The sequence below is a fragment of the Hermetia illucens genome, chromosome 3, assembly GCF_905115235.1.
Source record: "Hermetia illucens chromosome 3, iHerIll2.2.curated.20191125, whole genome shotgun sequence".
In the NCBI taxonomy this organism is placed as follows: Eukaryota; Metazoa; Arthropoda; class Insecta; order Diptera; family Stratiomyidae; genus Hermetia; species Hermetia illucens.
Window position 1 is genome coordinate 79,283,402 of NC_051851.1, and position 14,589 is coordinate 79,297,990.

A 14,589-nucleotide genomic window follows, 5' to 3' on the forward strand; every position below is an offset into this window, starting at 1 on the left:
TTACACCTCGCAGAGAGTACACAAGATATTCTTGCCATTTTGTAAACACTTCTCTAACATCAAAGAGTTCAGGTCATTTCTCATCAATAGTCCCAATTCGTATCGATGAGTACCTTGACTTGGGAACATTATACAAAAAAGTCCTTGAATTGCGATGAAAATGAGTCTCACAACTGGCTTTGTAGTTATCCTTTCAATTCGTAAAGTCCGTTGAATTCACACAACATACGGTAACATTTTTATATCATTCTTCATTTTGCTGTTCAATCATTTTAAAATTACAGTTGAGGATAGACAGCTAATTTAGTATTATAACCGATTCAGCGATTTTCCCTCCTATGAATTAAATAATCCCGTTTATCATTGAACGTACTCAGTGAAGTTATCTCGACAAAGCATCATTTAGTCACTGCCGTCCAACTAACCTAAAATTTCGCCGATGTATTGACATTTTGCAAAAGTCATCGTGATGGCGTCCGGTCAGAATGTTTCAGCCTATTTGGCTACACAAAAGAAAACTCCCAACAAAGAACTTGCCGCCGAGTGGACACAAATCGAGGACCTTTATAATGAGAAGTAAGTACACATTTGATATGCACTAGTTCTCTGTGATTTCTCTACATTTTCCGCTACAAGACGTGACCTCCATTTGTTTGTGTCTGCTCTTTTCCAGGTTGTGGAATGAATTGACAATAAAACTGACAAAATTTGTCAGGCATGAGTCGCTGCAGAATGAAGACGATTTGCTGAAGCTTTACCAGAATTTCATTTCATCCTTTGAGACTAAGTAAGTAACCGGAGAAAGTAGGAAAATTAGTTTGAACTCTTAACATTTCAATGAGATTCCTTTTGCAGGATCAATCCTTATGGACTCGTTGAAATCCTGGAAGTGGTCGTCGATCATATCAGCGACAAGAACGAGGCCGTCCAATTTCTAGAAAAGCTCAAGGAGAAGGTGAAAATCTGCGAGGAGGCAATTTGGTACATAAAGGTAAAGCGCGGTTGATATTCCAATTGGCTGAGAGATTTCTGTACAAGTCATTTGGATAGAAATAACTTTACTTCTCGTCTTGCAGGTACTGCAGGGAAACATCTATTTGGATCACCTAAATGACTTGGATAACGTGAAAAAAATTATTCTGGAATTGAAGGAGGTTCTGGAAGAGGCAGGCAACGTTACTCCCGTCCACGGAAAGTATTACATGCTCGCATCGCAGTACTACAAGCGCGTTGGCCAACATGCCGATTACTACCGTTGTGGCCTGCAATTTCTGGGCTGTTCGATGGATGAGTATCCCCGGGACCAATGGGCGCAGCAAGCGTTTTTCCTTGGACTGGCTGCCCTGTTAGGAGAAGGAATCTACAATATCGGAGAACTGGTGAGTGTCAATGTTGCCTTCGAATTTGTTAAGCTACTATCAACAAGTTGCAATACTCGCACGTAGCGCCATTTGTATTCAGCTAGAGGGAAAGGCAGAGAAATTGAAAGATATGGCGCCAAGGGTGGCAGATAATGTGCGTAGTTGGATAACGCTACCGGAAAGGGAAATGCATCTGACCGTCCTGAATACTCATCATAATCATCAACGGCGCAACAGTCGGTATATGGTCTATGCCTGCCTTAATGAGGAACATCCCGGTTTTGCGCCGAGGTCCACCAAATCGGTATCCTTAGAAGCAGCCTACGCTTTGGCGTGCGCCATCGCTCCATCTCAAGCAGGATCTTCCTCGTCTCCCTTTTCTACCATAGATCTTGCCCTTATAGACTTTCCATACGAATTAAGTGATTCGCTCACCGTATCCTAATGAGCCGGATTTTATCTACAACCAGGCGGTCATAGTATCGCTCATAGATTTCATCGTTATGTAGGATACGGAATCGTCCATCCTCACGTAGGGGCCAAAAATTCTTCGGAGAATTCTTCTCTTGAACGCGGCCAAGAGTTCGCAATCTTGTTAAGAACCCAATTCTCCGAGGAATACATGAGGACTGGCAAGATCATAGTCATGCATAGTAAGAGCTTTAACCTATGGTGGGACGTTTCGGGCGGCTCTACTGGTTGCAAACAAACGTGCGCGGATTTCATTATCGTAGCTGGTATCGGTCGGGTCGGGTGATTTTCGACCCCAGATGGGAAAAGTTATCTACGGTCTCAAAGTTCTAGTCTCCTATCCAGTGCCCACTACGATTCGAATATGTGAGTTGAGCCACGGACCTTCCATGAACGGATTGCTTCAGTCGTGATTTATTGATGGAGTTGTTTTGTCATGTTGTTAACACACAAATATTCTACTTCTAATGGGTGATCTGAGCAGTAGCGTATTCTTCTGAAATAAGAAAAATGGGTTTTAAGTCACAGCCGAATACCGAACATTCTTGGCTACGAGTGCAAAAGATGTGGCAAAAAATTGAACGCTTAAATTTTGTGAATGTTCGCTTTTGCCAACTCGAGCGAGAATTCTTGCGACACACCCACAGCTCTACTACCAAATCCTATCTATACTTTCACGCGGTGAGTGTGAGAGCTCTTTCTTAACGAAAGCTGCAGACGGAGAAAGATGAAGGGCGAGTCTCCCGCGCCTAAAAACAAGTTATACCAACTGGTCCTCCCGGTTGGGGGTTGGGAAGGGCTGACAATCCTACACGCAAAACCAACGTTACGAACCTACAGAAAGGAGCCTCGGACAGGATGGACTTTACAACGACGAACCCGGCAACGACAACGGAATAACGGTTTGTGCATTTTCTCATGAAACGCTGCCAAGCAGTTAGCCGATACTCTGTCCCAATATAGGGTTGATGTCACAGCGTTGCAGGAAATGCGTTGGACAGGGACCGTTTTGGAGAAGAGCCACTACACTATATATTATAGCGGCCATCCAGCAAACCATGTGGTCGGAGTAGGTTTCTCAGTCAGCCAAAAAATGAAACCTGTTATCGGCTTTGAAAACATAAGCCAACGGCTATGCACTCTGCGCTTGCGAGGCAAATTTGGAAATATAAGATCCATAAATGTGCACACCTCTACAGAGGAGACTGCAGAGTCGGAGAAGGATACCTTCTACGAGGAAGTTGAGCGGACGCTCAAAGTCTATCCCAAGTATGATATCAATATCATACTTGGAGATTTCATATTGGAGCGCTGGGTTGAGTATTTTGATGAACTGCTCAACAACCAAAATATCGGCCAGTTGAAGGTCCTGCCAACTGAAGACGACGGGCAAATGCTGCCACCACCAAACATACATGGAACACTCCGTGCAATATACCAGCTTAAAATCCATAAGTCGCCAGGAGCCGATGGAATTACAGGCGAATTGGTTAAATTGTGGAGGCGACCAATTACAACAAGTGGTTCATCAACTAATGTTCAAGGTGTGGGATAGCGAATCAATCCTTGACGACTGGCAACGAGGCATTATCTGTTTCATACATAAAAAGGGGGATATCACGCAGTGCAGCAATTATGGAGGTATCACGTTGCTGGGTACCATCTCCGCTATCTTGCTAGGCCGCATAGCCCCATACGCTCAGATCATTATTGGCCCATATCAACGACGCTTCACTCTAGGTAAATCAGCAACAGATTTTCTCCTTGTGGCAAACGACGGAAAAACTGTTGGAATATGGACATGAGTTGCATCATCTTTTTATCGTCTTTAAAGCCGCCTATGACAGTAAAGCCAGTTCAGTCCCCCGACCAAGTTAATAAGGCAGACTAGGCTGACCCTGACCAATGTGTCAGGCCAGATACAAGCAGCAGGATCACTCTCAAGACCATTCAACATCAACAACGGTCTAAGACAAGGAGATGCCCTATCATCATACGCTGACGATACTGACAACCCAAGATGTACAGTCTACCTTCATCCAGATCGAGCAGGCGGCGCGAGATCTCGGACTGCAATAAATGAAGGCAAGACGAAGTACATGGTGGCAACGTCAGCGCCAAAAACCAAAGAACGAACAACATCGAATCGCACTGGTCAAACGAAAACAATAAACAAACAATGAGGGCGTTGAAAATTTCTCTTATCTAGGTTCGAAAATCACAACTGATAACAGCTACGATGAGGAAATCCGCGCACGGTTGTTGTCAGCCAACAGAGCCTATTTCAGCTTACAAAAACTGTTTCGCTCGAAACGTCTCACCATAGGGCCAAAGCTCTTACTGTACAAGGCTGTGATCTGGCCAGTCCTTGTATATTCCATGAAAGCCTGGGTTCTTAGCAAGAAAAATTGCGAACTCTTGGCCGCGTTCGGAAGAAGAATCCTCCGAAAAATTTTTTGCCCCCTACATTAGGATGGACGATTTCGTAACCTACATAACGACGAAATCTATGAGCGATACCATGACCGTTTAGTTGTAGATAAAATTCGGCTCAACAGGTGATTCAGCCCGGAAAGTCTATGTGGGCAATACCTATGGTAGAAATGGAAGGCGAGGCAGAGCCTGCCTAAGATGGAACGATGGTGTAAGTCAGGAAGTCAGACAGCTTTTAGGGATATCGAATTAGTGGACCTCGGTGCAAATCCGGGGTGTCTGGATTTCCTTATTAAGGCAGGTCTAGATCGGATACCAGTTGCTGCGCCGTTGATGATGACGATAACAAATTAAGGTACATTTTCTGAAGCAGTAAGGGGCTTCTGGGAGAGAAAGCTTTGGTTTCTAGTCTGGAATCCACGTGCTCGCTGCAAATCCGAGACTTTGACTGTCTTACAGAGAGGAACGAAGAGGCCATCAAACGTGAATGTCCGGAAGTAACCAATCGCCGGATTGGTATCACCTCTACGAGTTCCCGAGGCCAAAACGTCACCATGGTAGGAGTTGTGGTCGGCTGTGTAGGATACGAAGCCGGGCCGCCCCAACCAAATTTTACAGATGTTTGGATTATCGTCACACGTCTGCAAGCTTTCGGGCACCTGAAAGGAGGACAACATGCGGCCAGGCAAGCCATAAATCGAACACCTGCAACGAAAAGGATTGTTGCGTCCTATACAAGGATCGTGACGTGTCTGATGAGAACGTTGGGCAGATTGCGACTGGGGCAGTGTCCAGTCTTCAGAACAGAACTGGAAAGAGTTAGGACCAGGCCAACATGATTCGCATCCTGCAAATCCATATGCTCCAGAGTCCAACCGCTCACGAGTTGCTAGCCCAGTTCGCTGCGGAGACTAAAGCTGATTTAGTGCTCAACAGTGAGCAGCAATGAGATAAGGACCCGGCTTCATGGCACCATATCACATGGCACAATATCAGAAATCGCTGCATCTGAGTTCGGGGTGGCTCAATGCCGAGGGGAAAGGTTTGTCTGGATTCAGTGTTTAAGAGTAACATTTTTAAGTGTCGAACACTAAATGAGACGATACCGGACTTTTGACACAGACTTGATGCTCTGGAGGACGGTATATTGTGCACAGAGCGGCTGATCCTAGTCGGGGGTGACTTCAATGCCAGGACACTTAATTGGGGTATGCCTCATGCAGGCGCCAGAGGGAAACGAATTCTCGAAATAGCGACGAGAGCAGGATTTGAAATTTTAAACACCGGATCCACCTCAATGTTCCGGCGCCTAGGCTGCGAGGGAAGCATTCCAGACGTAACCATAAATACATTGCCTTCGAAGTAGATGACACTAACTCTCGTTGTGCGCTACCCCGGCGCTCCTTCTATGTATGGAACGTCGCAAAGGTGAACATCGGGAGGTTTGCCAAAACTCTGGGAGCAGCTGATATTGTTGTAACTTCAGCTATGAATCTGATAACGACGGCCTGCGGAACTTTCATGCTCAGAATGGCATCGAGACGTGGCAAACCTTCTATGTATAAGTGGACGGCAGGAATTGCAGAGCTCCGAAAGGAGTGTCTCAGACTCTACCGCCTAACACGACGTCTAAACAAACCGGAGGAGGCGTGGAGGCATAATGACAATACAGATCACCCAAAAGTGCAATAAACAGGAGCAAAGCTCGCTACTCGCTAAATGGGGACCGGTTACAAGCTGGTAACCCGATAAGTGGGGGCTCTGCGGAAACCGTGTTCACTTAAGACCGAGCAGATGCTTCGCATTGTACGGGCACTATTCCCTGCGCACCTCGTACGGGATGATGACGCTGGCGCGGAGAAGAAAAGAGTTGGAGCAGGCATTCCTTCTTCTCTATGAAAAACAAGAAGGCGCCAGAACCCGATGGTGTCCCAGTAGAGGTATACAAGCTGGTGTTCCAATATAGGCTTGGTGAATTTAACGCTTGCCTGAAAGAGGGCATTTTCCGTTCTCGTTGGAAGGTGGCGAGGCTTGCGTTGATAAGCAAAGGAGAAGGGAACCCTGAGTTGCCATCTTCATACCTCCCATTTTGTATGTTTAACACTGCTGGGAAAGTGCCCGACAAGCTCATCAGAAGTAGACTCGCTGAAGTGATACGCGCTGCCGGAGAGTCATCCTGACCAAAGAGAGAATTCCGACCCTGCATCCCATATCGTTCGACAAGACAATGATCGAGTCAAAACCAACGGCAAAGTATCTTGGACTGACTCTTGACTCAAAGATGAACTTTTTTGAGCAAATTAAAGCAACAGGTTGCAACTGGAGTTTCCGCCGTAAGTAGGCTAATGGCAAATATTGAGCAGGCGACGTCTCGTGATGAGTTCAACGCAGTTTGTCCTGCTCTACGAGGCGGAGGTATGGACTGACGCTCTTGAGAAAGAGGTATATCGTAAGCGCCCCGCGCAAGTATAGAGACGGGGAGCTTTGCAGGTGCCCTCTGCATACCGCACTGTTTCTGAACTGACCGTGATAATGATCGCGGGATAATAGGAAATGTTATTCGAAATTTGTATTCGTTAAGTTTTAAACGCATTCAGAATGGAGACGCAGAAATCTTCAAATAAGAGTGACAAGTATTCAAGCGAGCCTATGTCATTATGGGCGAGAACGTGATATTTACATGCCTCTCCCTATTTCTTCTAGAAAAAAATACAATAAGGTTTCCAAGTAATTCCACTGATTTTCTCTTCAATATGTTTAGTGTAAATTTCATCGCAACTTTGCATACCAATTTTGTAGCCCTAGATACTGGAGCAATTTTTTCTCTGCAAACTCTAATTTTTTCTCTGAAACCTCTAAACTTCCACACTTTCCTAGTGTTCTCTGTAATTAGCATCGTAATTCGTAACGACTTCAAATATTTTCCTTTCAGCTCACGCATCCCATCATTGAGTCATTAAGCGGCACCGAGAACGAATGGCTTGTAGAGTTGTTGAAAGCATTCAACGCCGGTGATATTACAAAGTAATTGCCAAATTCCTTTTTTCTTTTGCAATAAAAAAATTATCTAATCATCCAATTTCAAAAATCCAATCACAGATTCATGGCAATGAAACCAACGTGGAGTAAAATACCTGATTTGGCCGCGCAAGAATTGAAGTTGCGTCAGAAGATCTCATTACTGTGCTTAATGGAAATGACATTTAAGCGACCCGCGAACAAAAGATCCATTTCTTTCGAAGAAATTGCAACAGAAACAAAATTGCCCCTGAAAGAAGTTGAGCTTCTGATTATGAAAGCGTTAGCACAGGGATTGGTACGCGGTGCAATTGACCAGGTTGCCGGTGTTGTTAATATGTCTTGGGTGAGTAATATTCGATTTCATTTTCATTTTCTTCATCTAAAACGATATTAGGAGCAATTTCGCTATGAAAGTGCCAGAAAAGGTAGAAACAAAACGTTCTAAAGTGGCTCCATATCTTTATTTAACAAAAAATCATTCTATTCTTTTTTAACGTATTCAAAGTAATTCGCTGAACAAATGAAGCTTAGAGCCAAGGAATTTTGCTAACACGAAATAGCTCTAATAAAACACTTGCCTTTATCAGACCTTTGAATACCTACATTACTTCATTACTAAGAAATATAAAAAACCGGCACTGAATATGTTAAATTAAGCATGCAACTTACAGTATCGCATTACATTATCTTTTCCTATCATACGTGCAGGTTCAGCCGCGCGTCTTAGACAAAACGCAAGTAATCACGATGGCCTCAACGTTAGATACATGGATGCAATCTATTACGTCGATGGAGCAGTTGATGGAAGCACGTGCTGGTGAAATATTGATTAATTAGAATAAATTAGATACGTTTCGATTTGTATAATGTACGCTGCGTAAATTCGAGGGATTTACTAAATTCAGAACTAATTTTTTGTTCATCTTTTTTGTAATAATTCTGAATAAATCTAGTTCAGTAATTATGACGAAAACAGAAATTTATTTACTTTGCAAAGTTGTAATTGAAATTCACTCGTTGAAATTGTTTATTGGTCCACGAACCTTACCTGTTACCTTGTTTGAAACCCAGAAGTAGCGAAAGTTAAGGTAGAGTTGCTGTGGATTTTATGAATGAAGGCAGTAAGTGTGAAGATAATGGAAGTGATTCATAATTTCATTCAAAATGAAACTGGGGAAAAAAATAAACGACACTGAATAAATGTCCTAAGCCCCAAAGAGGATTTGGCGAGGAGAAGGAAGTCATATCTTGTCTTTGGTGATATAATGCGGATAGTATACTGTACATTTTTTTTCCGAAGGACAACTTAGTTTTGTCACGATTTATCGCATCGTTAGGGTGTTTCTACGTGCAAATGTCCAATTCACAGGTTTATCTTTAAGTACTGGGGAAATGGCAATGTATGTACAATTCAAATGCAGACCCTTGTCCGGCTCATACACAGGGTTTTGCCTGTCTGTTGTCCGAGACAGGCACCGGCAATTGTTAAACACAAACACAGAAATTTGTTTGACATGGACATTTGTCGGGCGTAGACACAGGCATTTGCTTGAGCCAGACATGACATAATAAGAACAGCTTGTTTCCACTCAGCATCTTGCATACAGATCTTACATGCCAGATTGTCTCCTCTTCACAATTATATAGTCTGCAGCTGCAGTTGTCAATTCACTGGTTATTTAGAATGGGTAGGTAGATATAATTAGCAGCTTCGTGCATTCTAACGCTATGGTGTGCCGTTTTGATGCTAAAAACTTCTACCTCCGTGGCCGCTGCATGCAGGACATGGGTGCAGAATCTAGTAGGACCAAATCTCCAGCGCCGCCTTAAACCGTTCACGAAGGTTACCAACAAACAGAGATTTCTTTGAGGCCGTCATGGACTTCGGTTGTCTAGATCCAAAGAACAATCCTCGTGCGGAAATTCCACTTTCTCACGAACGTTTTGTAAGCCTAGAAGGCTATATAGGCCTCAGCTCTATTTTTAGTCTCCGATCTAACGTAGGATCCTAAATTACACAAGGGTGCGCTATATTAGAGAAAAGTGAGAATTTTTGAACATTTAGACATTGGATTTGAAATTCCGGTATATTCTTTAGTGATAACTAACATTAGCTCTATTTTGATTGGATTTCTGTTACAGCCCACATGCTCCCTCTATTAATGGAGGGAAACATTGTAATGACTTATGTGTTTTAGGCGAATTCACCAAGAAGGGAAAAATATCCCACAAACTTAAAAAGTTGGCAAAATTGACCGTGAAGGACCGTCCGCAGAAAATGAAACTCTGGACCAGATCTAGAGGGAAGATCCCCGAAGGATCCGATCCTTATGCGTCTCCTGCCTCAGATCTTCAAGGGGCACGGCCTTTGGAATTTTCACTCTGATCTGGCATCCTCAAGACATTATGTTGGAGGATGAGCGTTTAGATTACTGTGAGTCTTGCAAGCTAGAGAGGAAGAGTCATCAAATTAAATCGAATAAGCTGATTCATTTTATTATAATTCAAAAAGAAAAAAAATTATGCAGATGCAACAAAAGAATTCATGGCGTCAGAGGAAGAGGCGTGAATGACGTAGCGTCGCTACGCGCTTATTTTTACAGCAGGGAACAAACTCAGCGCATAATGAAAGAGCGGGTGGAAAACGGACAGTGTAGAATATGTGGTTCAGCGCTAGAGACGTTGAAACATCTCATTTCTCGCTGCACTGTAATTGCACCGGTGCAATACACAATCAGGCATAATGCTGAATGTAAGGTAATTCACCAAAACCTTGCATACAAACATGGGCAAATCACGGTATGAACGGCAAGCAATACTCAATAGTTCTGCTTGTTGGGACCGGTAAGTTCTAACTGAGCACCACATACCACAACAAGCCTGTCATGTTAGTTGATAAGACAAGTCACTCCGCGTATATTATTGATGTTGCTATCCGCGATAATAGCAACAATGGGCAGAAATACGCAGAGAAGGATGTAAACTGTGAACCTAGTGACTCAGGAAATCAAAGAAATTTGACATCTCGCGATGGTGGTTGTAGTTCCCATAAAATATTGTCGGCAACAGATATTATACCTAAATCCCTCTCGGCTTCCCTTGAATCCTGGGATTCTCACACAGCTCGGTTCAAACCATACATAAATATACATACAATGGACTCCCCACGTTAGAAAATCACTCTATGATTTTTTACGCCCAAGTAGTAGTTTCCCTTGCCCAATTATCATATCAGTTGAAAAAAAAACAATCCTCCAATTTACCCTTACGTTTCGGCAGCAATGGTAACCAGCTATGTTGTCGGAACACAGAGGTCGGTATGTTGTCTGTCGCATATTAATTATAATAATTAGAATAATAGTGTTGTAATGCTGACGCCGATATCTGCCCCCTACGATTGTTTCAAACATATTTTTTAAGAAGAAGACAAGGTGCACAAAAAGCTTCACTGACATTCTTACCTATGAGGCAATAAAATGTACGTTTTTGGAAGAATCACAGTCCGCAAAAAAATTGATTTGTATTGAGCGGGATTCGAACCTTGGGCCGGATGAAGACCATGCGACCTCCCTAAAGATCTTCCTTCAACTAAAACATGAAAAATGAATAATAGTGACACAAAACTAACGCAGTCATGTATTATCAATTAAGATTGGAGTTCAAGTTTAAAAAGTGTTAATTCACATTGAAATGATTCTCAAATTTCAGTCAGGATTACTCCAAAGAAACAATTTAGTAGGGCGATGGGGACTTCTTAGGAGTAAGGCCTTTTAGTGCAGCTGGAAAAGCTTTCAGCATTTTTTTTTGCGAAATTCACCGTCGTTCTTCATATTTCACGCGCAAAATTAATTTTGACATTTTGAGGTTTTAATGAGCAACTGCCAGTTGCCAGTCTACTGAAGTTTTTTGACGCAACTTGTGACAAACACAATGAAGCGGGCTTCTCAATACCTTGGAATTTGGTTGAAATTTAAAATGCTGATATTTTAAAAAATACAGTTCTTTTCAAAAACGCTCTTTGTTAGATTGCATCACAGAAATGAAATGATCGAAACCACAGCCGGCACCACTGTTTTTCATAAAAAAATGTTGAAATACTCCGGAACGGTTCCTTTGAAAGTGCGCGAGCCAGAGTTCTCCGATCAAATAATGCCTCTAAGAGCTTTATTCAGCGGATGCAGTAGTTGTCGAGAAATTTAAAGGGAGCGAGTCTTCAACCTTAATTTCCCTATTAAGACCTTGCAGCATTACTTACTCTAGTTACTTGGAATCATCGAATTCTGTAGGTCATTCAACGTCAACTTCGAATATTAGATTTTAAGGTTTGGTGCCAAAGGGATGAAATTACAATCTTTTATTTGATATTTTATTTTATGTTTTCACGTTACCTTCTGTTAAGTGGTGAAATCGAATGTGTAAAAAGCTAAAACTGAGACAAATTATGAGCTCTATATCTCTCACTTATTTCGTATTCGGAATGTGTAATGAGAGTTAAAGTGTCTCCGACTCATTGATTATCAATGCGCAATCGGATGAAAACTATGTAATTACATAAAAGTCATGGAAGAGGTTTAGTTAAATGTGTAGGACGGGCATGGTAACACGCAATTAGTAGACGTACTAACTTGTTGCCATAGCTTGCAATCCTACACAAATGAGAAAATTGGGAATGGATCTTAACGCAGATCTTCCAATAATACATGTGTGTGTCAAAACAGGTTTAGCTTGAAACCCTTCCACTTGTCCAGTTTTACGCTTTAAAGTAGATGAGAAAGGATCTCGATTAGAGATACGTGGTTAATATAGAAGATTATAGAAGAGAAAAGATTTCGGTTGAATATCGAGCACGAAACATTTGAATTAAAGACAAATTGACGGAATTTTGTGTTTTCAATATTTAGGCTTTTAAGTACTTTACACATTCTCATCTGTTTCTGGAGTATTTCACACTTATAACTCTGATATTCATACGTAGAAATATCACATTTTATTTCACTATTACTCCAACCACACATCTCTTGAAAAAAATCAAATAATTATCAATTTCACAGAATTTTTGTTGAAATCTCCTTAACTGTGTGAAATGGCAAATAATGAATTGAAAGGAGGGTAATCGTGATGTTGAAGAGTAGGAAAAAGGAAATATGCTGCATACAAGGAAACGAATCTCACATCCGCTCGTCACAGAACGAAGAAAACCAAATGATGCGTATACTGAGAAGCCACAGACACTACAATACTCATGTCACCAATATGACCAAGTCGTCTTTAGCGTCCCTACACTCAACTCTGACAAATGGTCACTTCTCAGATCAGATTGGATTATCCTCGTTCCTAGCATTGATACTATTTGTTATGTAAGACACTCCTCCCTAGTTTGATGAGAGCTTCTTGATGGTTCTATACCAAAGACGGCAGCTAAGGTGTTCTGTTTGTAGTCAGCAATCGATCTACTTTGTAAATTGCTTTGTAAAAGAAGGTCTTTGCGGATTTGCCTTTCAGGTAGGTGTACTGAGATTTGTACAACGGCGACGTCTCCATGATCATCCTTAAGTGCGTTCTAGGATCTTTAACACGAAAGAGGTGGATCTAGGATCTTCAACATGTATGCCCGCTTTCATTATGAAAACGGCACATGCGTGTCTCCAGGAGTGCGGTACATGTTTGAGCGAAATGCACCTTAGATAAATCCTTACGGACCGTTGAAAGACCCTTTCTTGCTTTTTTTAGAATATTACTATTATTATTCCGCCTAGGCAAATTTATATGCAGAGAAGCAGCTGATTTCATTCTAGGTGATTTTCCAAAAGACTGGCATTGCATAACCATCAAACTTGGTTCTGACACAGTCTTCCTCGCTACCAGATGATTCCGCCCAAGAACCCTTAGCTTTTTTAAGAAAGAATGGATTTCTAATTTCGTTGGCCAGGAACTTATTGAGTATTGCAGAATTGTCCACCTTTTATTTCTTTCAATTTGCAGACATCGTCAAAATTAAAGGATAATTTATGAGAGGCACGTTGAAAAGGAGGGAAAAGGTGAAACTGTATTACTCGCTGCATGCGAGAGATTCATAGGTCCCACCTTTCTACCGTATCGATAGAAGAAACCGGGTCTGAAATATAAGGTGTGACAGATCGACAGACAGTAAAGCGATAAGATTTTGTTTTAGACCAAATTGCAAAAAAAAAGTCGTTTATTAAAAGGTGCTTATCAAAAATTGATTTTGTAGATATATTCAATAAAAATTACAAAAAAAAGATATTTTGAAAAAGTGTTACACTTAAAAAACTCTGTTATTAATGGGTGTTGATGCCTCTGGCCTGCTGTCTTGAGCTCTCCTAGGGTCGTAACGACTGGTATTCCTACTCGTACATGTCTTTTGAGGTTGCCCTAAATATGTTCAATTGACTGCTCGCCTTATTTTCACTAATGACGGAAATCACTTCTATATATACACTTTTTGAAAAAAAAAACTATTTGTTTGAAATTGTGAGCATTTAAAATTTCAACCAAGGAATTGAAAAGTCCACATCATGCTGTGTAACGTCACAAGTCGCGTCAAGAAGCTTCAGTAGAATCGCAACAGCAATTACTCATAAAAGTGTCGAAATGAATTTTGCACTTGAAATGTTGGATGTAACTCCACAAAAATCGCGGTGAAAGCTGTTCTAACTGCTCCGAAAGAAAAATATTGTAAGAAGTGGATCACCATCGCCCGGTGAAATCCGGTTTTTTCCGGTCGGCTTTATATTTTTGTGAAGATCATTTCAATGTAAGTTAGCATAAACCATCTTAATAAATAATATATGACTGACTGAATTTTAGAATTCTGTTACTATTATTCATTTTTGATGTTTCAGTTGATAGAAGATGTTGAGAATTTTATGCAGTTCTCATTAAATTACACTTTTAAAACCTCAGAGAAGAGAAAATTACGTAGAAAGCAGAAGATATATGAATCTAATTCAAATTAAGTCACAAGAGAAGACATCCTACTGAATATTCAACCGGTCCACGGTTCGAATCCCGCTCAGTGCAAATCCTTTTTTTGCGGCCTGCGAATCTTTGATGTACGTACGTTTTATTGATGCCCAGGTAAAGATGCGAGTGAAGTTTCCTGTGCACTGTTTTCGGGCATTATTTCCGCCAATGCCGTGTAAACATACAAACAATATGGTGAAGTTTTGCATTAATTTAATTTCTCACGCTTGTAAAATGCAAATGTGTTGGAAGCAATCGATGGACAAAGATCATAATCGACATTACAATACTACTATTCTATTTAGTATAGTTAATATGC

General features: G+C 41.5%; 1 protein-coding gene across 1 annotated transcript; it reads left to right on the top strand.

Moving 5' to 3' along the window:
- The first annotated feature begins 416 nt into the window (after window positions 1-416).
- LOC119652942 (26S proteasome non-ATPase regulatory subunit 13) lies at window positions 417-8,259 on the top strand. Its single transcript, XM_038057331.1, has 7 exons — window positions 417-576; window positions 674-787; window positions 856-991; window positions 1,077-1,379; window positions 7,198-7,289; window positions 7,365-7,629; window positions 7,995-8,259. The coding sequence occupies exons 1-7, from the start codon at window positions 470-472 to the stop codon at window positions 8,121-8,123; spliced, it is 1,146 nt and encodes a 381-aa protein (XP_037913259.1). The 5' UTR covers window positions 417-469; the 3' UTR covers window positions 8,124-8,259.
- Window positions 8,260-14,589: the final 6,330 nt, after the last annotated feature.